Source organism: Salminus brasiliensis, chromosome 2 (genome assembly GCF_030463535.1).
Source record: "Salminus brasiliensis chromosome 2, fSalBra1.hap2, whole genome shotgun sequence".
NCBI lineage: Eukaryota > Metazoa > Chordata > Actinopteri > Characiformes > Bryconidae > Salminus > Salminus brasiliensis.
The window spans coordinates 46,357,897-46,372,310 of NC_132879.1; the positions used below are offsets into that span (position 1 = coordinate 46,357,897).

At 41.8% G+C, this 14,414-nt stretch overlaps 1 protein-coding gene across 1 annotated transcript in view; it reads right to left on the bottom strand.

The window, feature by feature from the left end:
- scube1 (signal peptide, CUB domain, EGF-like 1) overlaps positions 1–14,414 on the bottom strand; it is a 98,388-nt gene that overhangs the window by 18,161 nt on the left and 65,813 nt on the right. Inside the window, exon 8 of the mRNA XM_072672944.1 lies at positions 11,124–11,240. Coding sequence (XP_072529045.1) covers positions 11,124–11,240 — 117 coding nt within the window. The remainder of the gene's footprint in view (positions 1–11,123; positions 11,241–14,414) is intronic.

Below are 14,414 nucleotides of genomic sequence, written 5' to 3' on the forward strand. Positions count from 1 at the left end.
GCACGTACACACACACACAATCACACACACACACACAGGCTCAAAAACATAGAGAGGCACAGAGTCTCAGCCAGCGCTGGAAAACCATCCACAATCCCAATAAAAGGGAATTCATTCGAATGGTAGGACATTTACTAAAGTTTTAGAGTGCCTGACTTTATGTGCATGTTTAAGTTTGTGTGTGTGTGTGTGAGAGAGAGTGTAAGAGGGACAGAGAGTTTGCGGTTTCCTCTGCAGTTCCTTAAATAGATGAAGCAAACGCAGGCTGGCTCAGATGTGCACTAATATTAACTGAACTGAGGTAGTAAAGAAAGTTTCCAAGGAGCTCCGACCGCAGATGCGCATGCCAGCAGTGTATGGTACGTCACTGTTGGTCACGCACACACGCATGCACACTTGCACACACCACATACATACACGCATGAAGTCAGACTTTCTGTCAATATGCCAGAACACATGAATCCATTCATTTCACCAGTCATTCTTTTTTGATTCAGGTAATCCTTTTCTCTTTCTCTTTCCTTCACGAGTTTCCCTTTTTATGCTGTTCATTCATTCCCTGACTTCCTCTCTTTTGAGCCAGATACAATGGGCACTCCTAAAACAGTGGCAAGTGTGTTAGTTTGTATATATGTATGTGTGTGTGTGTGTGTGTGTGTGTGTATGTGTGTGTGAAGCCCAGTGGCCTGGCTGTGGACTTTTCAGAGCTGTCTGATTGTATGATACGCCTTTTACCTGGAACTAATGGGACACGATAACCGTGTAACAAGCTCTACTCAGCTGCATTGAGAAACAAATACAGCATTCAGGTTCCATTTCCCATTACACCTCAATCCTCCATAGATATGCTTATGGAGGGGACGATTTGATCACATGTTCCTAAACTAAGAGTTTAATACCTTTAACAACTCTTAACTCAGGAGAAAAGCTACCTACTACTGCAAAAAGTGTCAAGCAATGCGGCGATACAACGACAAGTAATAAATCAAGTTGAGATTTTGTCAACTTTTTATGTTTTCTTGAATTTTCAAATTTCCTCACAAATTTGCTACCAACCCACCCGTTCCTAGCAAAGCTTGGAGGGTAAGGACTTAACACATGTCTTTTCTAATACATGCAAAGCCAGCCACTGGCCCTATTTTTTTTAAACTGCTGCCAATGCAGCATTGCTAGGCAGCCCACACGTTTGGAGGAAGGTGCCAAGTTCCCAGCTCCACCGCACCTGTGCAGGCCAACATGGCTTGAAAGTGAATGGGGAGAGAGCATTATCTACCCACCTGGAGAGAGCACAGCCAATTGTGTTGTCTTGTGGCTGCTGATGGATAAGCAGCATGGCACAGGATTCGAACTTGCGAGCCCCGGGCCATAATGGTAGCGCTTTAGACCGCTGAGCCACTCTGGGTCCCTACGCTTGATTCTATATAATTGGCTCCAAATAAATTTTCCGACCAATCGTAGGGCAGGGCAGGGGCTGCAAAAACGTTTTGGTCCTATTGGCATACTGTTCCTATTCCTAACAGAGTGGTGTTTGGAAGAGAGGCTCATAACCACTGATGCATCTGTGCACATATACAGGACAAAATGCACATATTTAATAATCATTTTTTGAAAACAATATCGATTCATATGTATATACAACTTGTCGCCTGCTAGTGTGAACACATGGTTAGGGGTGTAAACCTGCCCACTGGATAGCAGTGTTATACTCTGTCTTCAGATCTCACTCTTCTGATTGGATGAAAAGTCTTTTTTTTACTCATTATATTGTCTTGTTTACAGTATCGCAATATATCGCAACAGATTGAATCATAACCCCTGTATCATGTCATGTATCATATACGACCAGGTTCTTGCCAATACACAGCCCAATGAAGCCTGCATGACCCCAATTCCTTTCAAGGGCCAATAAAATCAGTAAAACCAGGCAAATAATTATTAGGCATGTCCGGGAGCTGCAAGTATTAATAACTCATGAACGGCCTTCAGAGCTATTGCAAATGACCTCAAGCCTGTTGCACACACACACACACACATCAGCTCTGGATTTGGCACAGTGACTAATGGAAATGTGGACTGATCCAGAGCTGTAGATGGCCAGTGGCTGTAAGGCTGTCAGGCCAATAGCCTACTGGCTCTTCTGATTTTCAAACATCTCCTCTAAATCCCTCTATTCTTATCCCCCTCTCCCTCCCTTCGGCCTGCTCGCTTAGTCAGCATATCTCCTCTCTTTCACTTTCTCCATTCTCAGCCCCCCCACCCCCCGAGCATCAGCATCTCCTTTTGTCTGACACAATATCTTCTTTACATTTCTGTACGTCCACTTCTATTCTTCTTTCATGGCCCTCTCTCCCTTTCTATACCACTAGCTGTCGCTTATCCTCTATCCATTCTTTGCCCGTGCTCTCGTCATTCTCTGCTCACTTTTGCAGAGAAGTGAAAGAAGGGCAAGATGGAAGAGTAAATAAAAGAGTAGAGGTGAATGGAGGAGAGGAGGCCGGAGACGAAAGAGAGGAAAAGCTAGGAGAATCATTACTGGCAGTTTAAAGACACTAAGCCTCTTTTTATTGGGGAGATAAGCGATCCAAACTGCTGGAGATTTAAGCCGAAAGGCCAGGAGCTCTGGAAGAAGTGGAGCCAGAAGCAGACTGCTAGCCAGAGACTGTACAGTAGAGCCTAGCACAGAGGGCAGACCATAGGTCAGGATAGGACAAAGGTTTGTAAAGGCAGTTCTCAGATCAGAGGGAACTGGGAGCTTAAACACTGGAAAAGTGGAAGGTGTGAAAAGTCAGGTTTGAGATAATGTTTTTAATCTTCATTACTAAGAAAAGATGAACATACACACAGATCAGCCATAACATAATTACCAGCTGCCTAATATTGAGTAGGTCTCCTTTGTGCCACCACAACAGCTCTTGTGGTCTTGTGATATCTGGCACCAAGATGTTAACTGCAGATTCTCTTCTCTAGGGCCTCCAAGAATTAAATAACCTTTGACGCCCATTCCCCGGTCACCAGTTCACCTGCGGTCCTTTCTTGGACCACTTTTGTACGGTACTGACTACTGCATACCAAGAACAACCAACAAGACCTGCATGCCCTTTGGGAGATCTAGCCATCACAAAGTGGCTCAAATTCTTATGCTTGTCCAATTTGTTCTGCTTTTAAGACATTACTCTCAGGAACTGACTGTTGCCTCATTTCATTTTGGCAGATCCCACTATAGATGAAGATATTAATGTTTTTCACGTCACCTGTCACCATGCTAATGTTATGGCTGATCAGCGAATATACACACACCTCACAGGATAAATTCAGAGGTTCATTCATTTTTATCAATAATGTTTAAATAGCTCTGACCAGAGGAGGATGGGTCCCCCTTGTGAGTCTTGCTTCCTCCCAAGGTTTCTTCCTCCAGCTCTGAGGGAGTTTTTCCTTGCCACTGTCGCCGTTGGCTTGCTCACTTTGATCCTTCATGTCTTACATTTTGTTTTGTTTTTTTGTCTCTGTCTTTTACTAATTACTAATTATGTAAAGCTGCTTTGTGACAACAACAGTTGTAAAAACGCTATGCGAATAAATTTGACTTGACTTGACTTGACTTGACTTGACTACTCTGGCCAAACAAGCAATAAATCCAATAGATGTAAATTCTTACAGCAACAACTGCAGCAGCTGGAGTGTATGGAGACACATGCATTCCTTTCCTATACAATAGATGTCCTCTGTCTAGGCCTAGCGGTACTTAAAGATTACTGATCAGAACTGGTGTGAAACCACTGCTCTGAAGTGCTCACTCTGTGACCTATAGGCCTAACGCACATCTGACCCCACTCTAGATTGAGCCTCACTCTGCAGAACATCATCTCAACTCATGATTCTTCTGACTACAGGCTTAGAGCCAGACTGAATGAGGTTTCCAAGCTGTAGTAGAGCATATATCGGAAGTTGAAGACATGTCTCACCTCATAGTGTTGTTAAAATTGCTCTTCCCATGGTATGAGATACTCATGAGCCATGCCAGACCGGGAGGTCCGGGGACACACTGGCCCCCAGTACTGGCTAAAATACTGTCCTAGAATCTGATTGCTTGCACATGTTTGGTTATTTATCTGTGCCTGGTTGTTTGCATAGTTTTTGTGAGCAAAACAGATACTTAGATGAATATTTCCATCCCCCCACAACCACATTTAAGCATAAATAAGTACATTATCATATGAACAACTCTAGGGAGAGATTAGAATGGCTCAGACATCCACATACGGCTCATTTGTATTAATAATTCTTAACGCTGCAACATTATTTCCAATGTAAAATCCATACTAATTAGATGTATTCTGCATAACAGTACACAAAAAAACAGCAATTGCTGCTGATCATACCATTTATGCCACCCCCCACCATGCTCTAAATTGGGTGTACAGACCCAAACTCATACTGGCTCCTCTGCCTGATTACTGAAGCAGGGGGCTAATAATATTCCACATAATGAGCTTTAATGGGCTTAAATAAGCTTTAAGCTTAAACAAATACATTAAACATTTCCACATCTTGAACTGATAAAAACAGGAGTGTGAGAGAATGAAAATTAGCAGACACTGTGAACAGAAAATGTGGAAGGCATGAAGAACAGTGTGAACACAAAAGCACATCAGATCGACAAGCACGAAAGCAAACTAACAAGAGAGAAAAGGAAAGATATAAGAAAGGTCTTATTGTAACTCGTGCTATATTTCTCAAACATGTAGGTTTGAAGAATGCAGACTCCTTCACCCCAGAGGCTAGCGAGTGGAATCAAGGTACGTGTGTAGGTTTAGCAAATATTTAAAAAGTAAAACACTATTAAAAGTAATGCGTTTGTAGAAACGCGAACCTTTTCAAATAACTCATGAAGGAGCTTCAGGATCCAGCTTTCAGCAACAGGAACATTTTCACAGATTGTTCTCAGCAACGCACCTCAGGCTAGCTAATCTCTAAGAAATGCGGGGCGAGCGCGCCAGTGTATTTTCCTGAGATTTAAACGGCCTGTTTTATTTGCTTTCTTCGTAAAAGGATTTTGCCATGTAATAACACAGGCTCTGCGTGTCCGGGACCAGGAGAAAACCCAGCGTTGCGCTGCCCAACTATAAAACCCCCCCCCGGAGCTTAGGGGTACACCGAGCTCGAGTCATCTGAGGTGATGGTGGCTGGCTGTTATTGTGCGGATTAGTGAGCTTGACATGTGTTAATACAAACAGAGGGATCCTGAGCAAGGACTAGGCACTGGAGAACCCTGTCTCAACAAGAGGACGCTGAAGGTGAGGGAGTATACACTTTTGAAAAAAGTAAGGTGCTACAGATGGGTCTGTGAGTGACGCCGTAGAAAAAGCACTTTCAGATTTATGAAGAACCATGCTTGTAAAATGTATGAGAGGAGAGCAACCTTTCATGTGATATAAAGGTTCTTTACCAATTTACCAAAAGTAGTTCTTCTACTTTGGTCAAGGAACTACACTATATGGACAAAACTTTTGGGACACCTGCTCATTTATTCATTGTTGCTTCCTAAATCTAGGGTATTAAAAAGAGTTGTTCCTGCTTTTGTTGGAGTAACTGTCTCTACTGTCCAGGGAAGGTGTCCTACTAGTTTTTGGAGCATTGTTGTGAGGATTTGATTGCATTCAGCAACAAAACTGAAGAGCAACATAAAGATCAGGATGTTGGATGATCACCACCCAACCTCATCCCCAAATCCCAAATGCAAAAGAAAAAAGCATCCAGTACCTCCAGAGAACACAGCTACACTACTGCACCGCTCAGTGCTAGGGGCCTTTATGCCCCTCTAGCTCATGTCTGGCATTAGACATAGCCCGAAAGGTTCACTTTTGGTTATCTGCTCCAGAAATTTAGCAAAACATCTCTACAGGAACTAGACAAGCTGTGTGTGTTTGCACATGTGCACATCTGTGTCAGCAATGGGTGCAATTTAAAGTGGCTAAATGCTGATTAGAAGGGGTGTCCACAAATATTTGAACAAACTGTGTATTTGTATATATAAAGAGAGAGGCCAGTGAATGAAGGTTGGCCGTTTTGCAATTGTATAGTATTGCATTGCATTTTCCCACAAAGAAAATTATCTTATCATGAAGCTGCTGATGCAGCAGGGATCTGGGGAACTCTTAACTGATAAGGTGTCACTAAATGTAAAGACCTGACATATATAGCAAATCACTGATCAGCACTCCCTCAGTTGACTCAGTCGCTGTCTTGTTAAACTCAATGCAGCTGTAATGCAGCTACAAAAAGAACATGACATGTAACTCAGCTCTCCGGCGCATTAGCTCTCGCTGCTTTCTGCATTTCACCTAATTTCAAAAGTGCAGGTATGTAGGCCAGTGGGAACGTGTTTCAGGTACCCATCATCAGCCGGACCAAAGATATACACATCCACGCTCTACCCTCTCACATAACTCATCCACCATCAGTGACAGACCTATACAAGCCTTCTAATCAAACATCTGGAGTCTGCTCAAAATCACCCTCTCTCCATTACCCAGCTTCTCGCTCTCTCACTTTCTTTCCCTCTACCCTCTTTCTCACCTTCTTTTTATCCCTCTCGCGCTGATAAAGCTAATGTCTGTCAGCAGGTTGGCTGAGCTCTCCTGTCTGTCATCACTGAAGAAAGGCCCGTAATCAGACGTAGAGGATTTAAACATGCCCTAAATAGTTTATATTGAAATGATTATGTTAGTAAGGCAAGACCAGGCAGCTCCCAGTGGGGAAGAGTCAGGGACAAAGAGGGATAGAAAGAAGAAAGAAGAAGAAGAATAAAATGAAATGCTACACCATAGTACTTATAAAGGTGGGCAATATTACAATATCTGATCATTATTGTGATAAAATGTGTTATGGCTAGTTGGAGGCTTTTCTGAGCATATTGTGGGTATTGTCAGTAAACAGCTGCATTTTTAATTAGAAATATCATACAGATGTAAAAAGAGGAAAGAAACCTGGATTTCTGGAATAATAACTAATACAATTATCATAATCTAAGTCACAATGATACACACACTCTAACTAAACTAATAACATACAAACATTATTGTTTTTTTTTTATTTAGCACATTGATTATTGATTGCCACAGTGCAGACAAGAAAAAGTCAACCCTTAAATGTCGCCCTTTAGGAGCACCACCTCCACCAAACGCTTCCAGTAGCTGCAATAAGATTTGCACAGCACCGAGGATACTCAATTTTTCTGGGATGTCTTGGGATCACAGCCGTCTTCCGGTCATGACACGGCAAGATAGGGTTAAGGTCAGGACCAAAACACAAATCCAAAACACAAATCTTCTCAACCATTCTTTACTTGATTCACTTGTGTGCTTTGGGTCATTGTCTTGTTGCATTACCCAACGCCTCTTTAGCTTGAGGTCATGCACTGCTGCCCTTAAATTCATTACTCCTTCAGTGATTGCTAAGCGTCCAGGCCCTAAGGCAGCAAAGCAGGCCCAAACTATAATGCTCCCTCCACCATACTTCACAGTATTCACAGATATTATTTTACGTTGTACATTTGTGTTAAATATGCACATGTCTATATAACATTTTTTCAAGCAGTCAGGGGCAAACTGCAATTTGTTTTGGAGAGCCACAGCTTCATTCATGGTCTCCTTCCATTAAGACTATTCTTGTTCTGTTGTTTTCAAATATTGGACACATGAACAGTGGCACTTTGTAGAGTCTGCTGTAGGTCTTTTGCTGTTACCTTTGGGGTCTTGAACTCTTAGAGTAATCTTAACAGGACACCAACTTCTAGTCAACTTCGATCAAAGCCTCATGATACACATTTCTGCTAAACATCACGTCACATGTCCACTCACAGATACTTTGTTTAGTTTAGTTAAATGATAGTAGGTGGTCATAATAATTACTCAAAATGAGTCTCCTCAGGTCTCTTATGCATTCAGACCACCGGTTATATTAATTATGCATGCCAAGCTTACACCATTACTAGGCTAGACTGTATTTTGGGTCTTTATTAATAAATGTTCAGAAGACATTGTACTTTTAATATGTTCAGTCCTTTATGTATATAAGCCACCACCAGGTTGGCATTGTTTTGCCACAGTTTGACAAGTACTATATTGAAGAAAAGCTGTATTAGCTATAAAAAAATATGAATATGTTCAATAAATGTAAAAGAATCAATAATTATTTGACATTCAGACAGTCATTAGTGTTCTTATTTTTTTTGCCCTAGTATGATGTGATCCCGAAAGCTGTGATAAACTTGATATCACTGTCAGAATCAAGAGGGGCCCAGTTTACTCTGGAGACGAGGACAACCCTCCAAACACTTTTGGTAAGTATCACAGCTTATAAACACAGAAAGTTCAATTCTTGTTTGGATTTTTCACCCAAACTTCCTTGGAAGGGGAAAAGATTCTTGGGCCATCCTGTATGACCTGCTATTTTAAGGTCTATCCACAGATTTTAATGCTGTTCAGGGGTATTGTGAGGGTTGTGGCAAAACCTCCAGCTTGTACTTCTTACGGTAGTTCATTGAGGATTTTGAGGTGTGTTAAGGATCATAATCCTGCCACCTACTTTTCATTTTCAGCTTTTGTATAGATGGTGTGATGTTTGCTTCCAGAATTAGCTGGTATTAAACTAAATCTGTCATTCAACTGATCAGTGAAATGTTCTGTGTGCCACTGGCTGCAACACAAGCCCAAAACATGATCGTTGCCTAATTATTGTAACAGATGGGTAGCCTGTTTTTTGAGAGCTTTGTAATTCAGGTGACTCTTCAATGAATTTATGCAGCTACTGCTGCAAAGTAGAACAGTGCACCATCACTCCAGATGTCTACTAAATATTCCTGAAGGTCTTTTGCAGTTGGGGTTTTAATTTACCTTTCCTACAAGCAGTTTTCTTGGTATTCCCAACCTCAACTTGACCTGTACCTTTCCTGTTAACTACAGGAACTTGACCTGTTTCTTAATTGAATTATGATCTATAAAAACCTTAAAAATGCTTTACTATCTGTTTATAGCCTTTTCCTGCTTTGTGGGTATCAATTATTTTAATAATAATTGTTGGACAGCTGCTTTGAGTAGCTCATGGCTGCTGATGGTTGGGATAGGTTTTGAGTGTGTAACGGTCACTTTAAGGTGGGATACAGTGCGCATGTGCATGGAGAATTTGGAGGAAAACGTGGGAGAGTGTGTACGTATGGTGAACTGTGCTGGGGTATAGCATGGGTTTTCCAGCTGGTGTTGTCTGGGAAGTTGTGACAAGCGAAGTCGAGGTGCTCTCATTGCTCATTAAAACCCCTGCACGACGTGTTCCCTGCGTGTCTCTTAATGGAGCTAAGTATTCACCTCTCCACGAGAGCCCCCACCTAACACCATACTTCCAGTCGTTACAAGTGTTTATAAAGCTTTGCAATTTGGTCTTTCCTAATGATACAGTGTGAACAAGCCATAGCTGTAATAATTAAGCTAATTAAGGTCTCAAACCTTGTTAAAAGTTGGGGCATGGTGCTCATTTCCTTACTATACAATTGTACAAAACATCAATAATACACTTTTTGTTGCTTAAAATGTCAAAAGGTCTTGTCATCTTTTACTTTATGCCTTTTGGGGATCAGATCTTCAACTCACTTAACTATTCAGGGGGCCTATCCCTTTGCCTGTCACTCTAAGTGAAGCTCTTTCTGAACAGCAGTGGGCAGTGTTCTGGTTTACTCTCACTAGAGAGAACACAAATGCAACTTGTATTACATTTGTTTTCAGTCTTATCACAGTATAGAATTTTCTACAGAATACGCCTTCTACGTGAATTCGATTAAGAACCTCATTTGGTGCCATTGTTATAGCTGTTACAAAGTATTTACAAAGTTTACCAGCCGGCAGCACTTCTGATAGATGACCTTTGTGAGAATGAACGTGTGTGTGAGATAGATGGTGTGTCACACAGCAGATCAAAGACATCACAGTGTATTTATGGAGGCAGACCCCGAGGCAGGCCTAATTATGAGGGCGGAGAGCAGCCGGACCAGACTGACATCCATCTTCCAGTGTGCACACATTCGTATTCACACATGCACACTCTCACACGCACACACACACACTGCCCTGCACCCGACCAAAACCACACAACACACATCCTAAACCACAAAAGCACCTCCTCTTAAACTCTTACACTCCTAATCTGTCTCTAAGCTGGGAAAAATTACAGACAGCCATGCACTTAGCCTCTGTATTTGTACCTCAGGATGTATGTGTGTGTGTGTGTGTGTGTGTGTATGTATAGAGTGGTGGATGTGTGTGAGCCTCACTAATCAAACACTATTGGGTTTTCTGAAGAGTCTTGCTGTGCGGTGTAGACAGGCCTGTCTCAACTATTTTACACACATACGTGCCACATACTCTCTCCCAGCTTCAAAAACCAGTCACATGACCACGCCACATCTCTATGGCAACTGATCTGCCATGGACAAAAGAAATCACTGCAAAGTGCCTGAAATGACCTTTGATCATTAGTCCATCTACACTGAATCTTCAACCCATGGTAAAATATGCTTAATCAGACTCCAGCACATAGATCAACAGGCTCACACACACACATACACACACACCTGTGGCATAAGTCAGTAGTTAGCTAGCGTGCTCCTCTCCCAGTCTCCTGTGGGGTTTGTTTAGAGAGAACCCACCATCACTCTGTGCCAAGATCACTTAGCGGCAGCCTGACTTTGAAAACATGGCCATTGACGTCAGAGCTGGAATTACGGAAGCGGGGAACGCTTCGCGGCCTGAGCAACAACAACAACACCACGGGGCTCATTCCACGCGAGAGGACGCACAGACATGGATGGAGTTGGTCTTGGCGAAGGATCACTCGCACAGGCACACGGCGCTACCTAACCATCTCCAGCAAAAGAATCCATCTCCTAGTACGCCTGCAATTTAATCTTAGTCTAAATACAGGAAATCTAAAATTACTCCCTGACATCCAGAAGCTCATGGAAGGAGAAAGGAGGCTGGAATGTTCCCCAACGTTTTAAACACAGGTAGAGCACCCACACATTCACACTACACACGCATACAGGCACACACAGCTGGCCTCACACAGATACTGACCTTTGCATGTCTTGCCATCAGGTTGTAAGGTGAAGCCCACAGGACAGCTACAGCGGACCCCAGTGGCTGTGTCTTTACATGTGCGGTCACATCCGCCATTGTTCACCGCGCAGGTCTCTGGGTAAACACGCATACATACACACAACACAGAGGAGTCAGGGGAAGTATGGCGGCAACACATCATCAGCACACATTCAGCTACACTTTATCACAGGATAGTAAGCATGGTCTTACACCTTACATATAAGAAGCTGCATACAGTGCTGGCTACATACAACCTAGTCAATAGGCAGTTGTGTTCTGAGGAAACCTTCAATTACATTAATAAAAAGGATCATTAATGCAATAATCGTGTGTAGCCACTTGTTGGTACCCTGCTAAAAAGCCTAAAACAGCCTGGCTAGACTGGTTAAACTAGTGGACCAGCATATGGTATGTATTTGCTGGAGTTGGATGGTTTAGCTGGTCTACAAGCATGATCAACCCGACCAAGCTCAACAATCAGCATAACCAAGCATAATCAAAATCAAATGCAACCCTATATTGGTCAAAAGCTGGTTAACCAGCTAGCTTACCAGCATAGGGTATGTTTTCAACCACCCTGACCATCAAAGACCAGCTTGAGCCATCCAAAGTTACTAGCTACCAGCAAAAGCTACAAGTATGAGGTGCTGTCATGCAAATACTTTGCATCTCTAAAATGTCAGATAAACAAAAACATCAAAACATGGATAAATTGAGGTACAAGGTTTCTGCATGACAGTGATCATTTGTACTGTATATCTGTGTAAAGTGTCAGACCTTACTCACGTAATGTTCTGTTGTACATTTTAACTGAATGTATGCTGATATTCTTCTTTTTATTAATTAAAAAAGTAACATTGAATTAACACAGCCTGGTGCCTACTAAAGGCCTCTTCTTGGGGAACACAACAGGAAATTATTCACATGTAACTGTCTTTCAGACATAACGGATGAAGTAAATAAAATAAAATGAGGTTTATGGTTATAACTCACATACATTAAACAACATGAAAAAAGTATTTATTAAAACATAAAGTTATTTTTTAAGACATCTCCCAAACCATGTATCACAGTTTCTCTCAACTGCTTATGTACAATTGCCAGAACCAGAGAAACACATGACTCAAACCCCAAACGCTTTCTCATTCTGCAAAACAACACCTTATCTCAAAGCAACCCAAATCCTATTATTATTTATTACTATAATTAACCCTTTCACAAGTATAGTTCCACCCATGAGATCTGACTGATTAGCTTCAAAAGCGATGCAACAATCAGCTTTAATTCTACCAATTCATCAAATTGGTTGGCAAATTAGCTGTCCTACAACATACAGCGCATCCTTAAAATGCAGAAATTTGTCCATTCCACCTTAAAGGTGCAAAAGTTAAAGAAAAGGAACTCACTCTGGAAAGACCACTACCGGTAGCTAGAACTAACTTGCGAAAGGGTTAAAGGAAGCAAGACAGAATTACTGAACAGCATCACAATTATACCCTGAATCGTGTGTGAAGTTCATAGCCATTTGCATACAATCCATCAGATTGTTTTGCAGACTGACACTGTTATGGGGTTTTAGCATGACAAGTGTGGATTTTTGGACTCCAAAACAATATAATTTAGGCAGCTTTAGTTCATATAAAACTATTTTTAAACAATTAAGGAAAAACTGTACAATACAGAATTACATGACTTCTCTAATGAAAAAAGTGTCATTATGACAATTCATCTTCTGAATAAAAAAAAAGAAAACTTGCCAAACAAGCAGGCAGAACTCTCACCTGAAGACAATTTTGCAGGGAAAATAAATCATTAAACAAGAGTATGGTTAACAGAGTATTTTGTGGCACAAAGGATGCTGAACCCATCTGCTCTCTCAGATCTCAGGTGACTGTGGAAGAGTGGCTACATTGAACAGCTGTGAAAAATTAGACTGTCAAACTTAAAATGCATTATCAAAAGCATCGGAGCAACTAATCAGAGAGGGTTTGAGTTTTTTTCCACTTCTCTAATGTCTCTAATAAACCAATTATGTGCATATTAAATGGGTAAGACAGTTAGTGTAACGTACAGTCCATTTCATTTCGATTTTGTAGCAACATCAGCCTATTGTTACATTTTTAGTACTAGCGTTAGACATTAGCTACCTTCCAAAGCCTAGGCTTTTCTCGGCCGCTACGTCATAGAAGACACATATAAAGCCTAGCTCGACATCTAATAGGTGCATCTAATACATATACACCCCAAAAGTGCAGCTCACGTTCTGAGCGATTTCGAGGACGCAATTGATGTATCCTTTCTCAGCCCGTTACCCACAGTTCCACATTGTACATGTACAGAAATTGAATCCTCCAGAGCAAATTAAAAGTGTTTATATATATTTTTAACTTTTTCCCACCCATTCACCCAATTTTGACTGCCAATTACCCAACCCGTATGTAATCTCCCCCCATTGCACGCGATGCCCCTGACACCAGTGAGGGCGGCCTAGCACACGCCCCCTCAGACGCCACTCACTTTTCAACGATGCAACGATGCTGCGCACCTGGAGGGAAATGGAGCAGACACCAGCCTGCAGACGCCACTGACAGGCAGCACCGCAACGAAGCACCCTGGAGAGAGCAAGGCCAATCACGGGGGCCGTGGCTGCCAATGACTAGTGACATGACTGGGATTCGAACGAGTGATCCTCTGATCGTAGTGACAGCACCTTAGTCCACGGGACCACCTGGGACCCCGAGATTAAAAATGTTTCAAAATGTTCATTTTTATAATTAGAATTCTTTTCTGTGAAGAAAATGAAAAAGCACACAGGTTATGCGCCACAACTGCAAGAGGCTGGACCTTTCTAATGACATTACCATGCAGTCTGGTTAGACTGTTCCACCTGTGTGACCAATAGGCTATTAAGCAGGAGTCTTCATAGGACAATCCCACCAAGGACCCGCTCTAATTTGTGTGCAGTCTAGGCTTTGGAACGCAGCTATTGTAGTCAGAGCACTAATACATAAATTTACTGCATTCCCTGCAACTTGTGTATCACTGTTCTTTTGCACTGTTAATAATATTATTTTATTTTTTTTTACATTTTTAAAACTTTGAAAATAAATGAATTCTGCATTACGATTCATCATTTAGTCCTTAAGGCAGACCTCACAAATCTTCATGTCATCTATGTGCTCATTTTTGGTGTAATTTGAAAGCCCTAGAGACTCCCAAGTCTGAGTGTTTCATTTATAAGATCATTTAAAGTAGCTTCTGACCCAT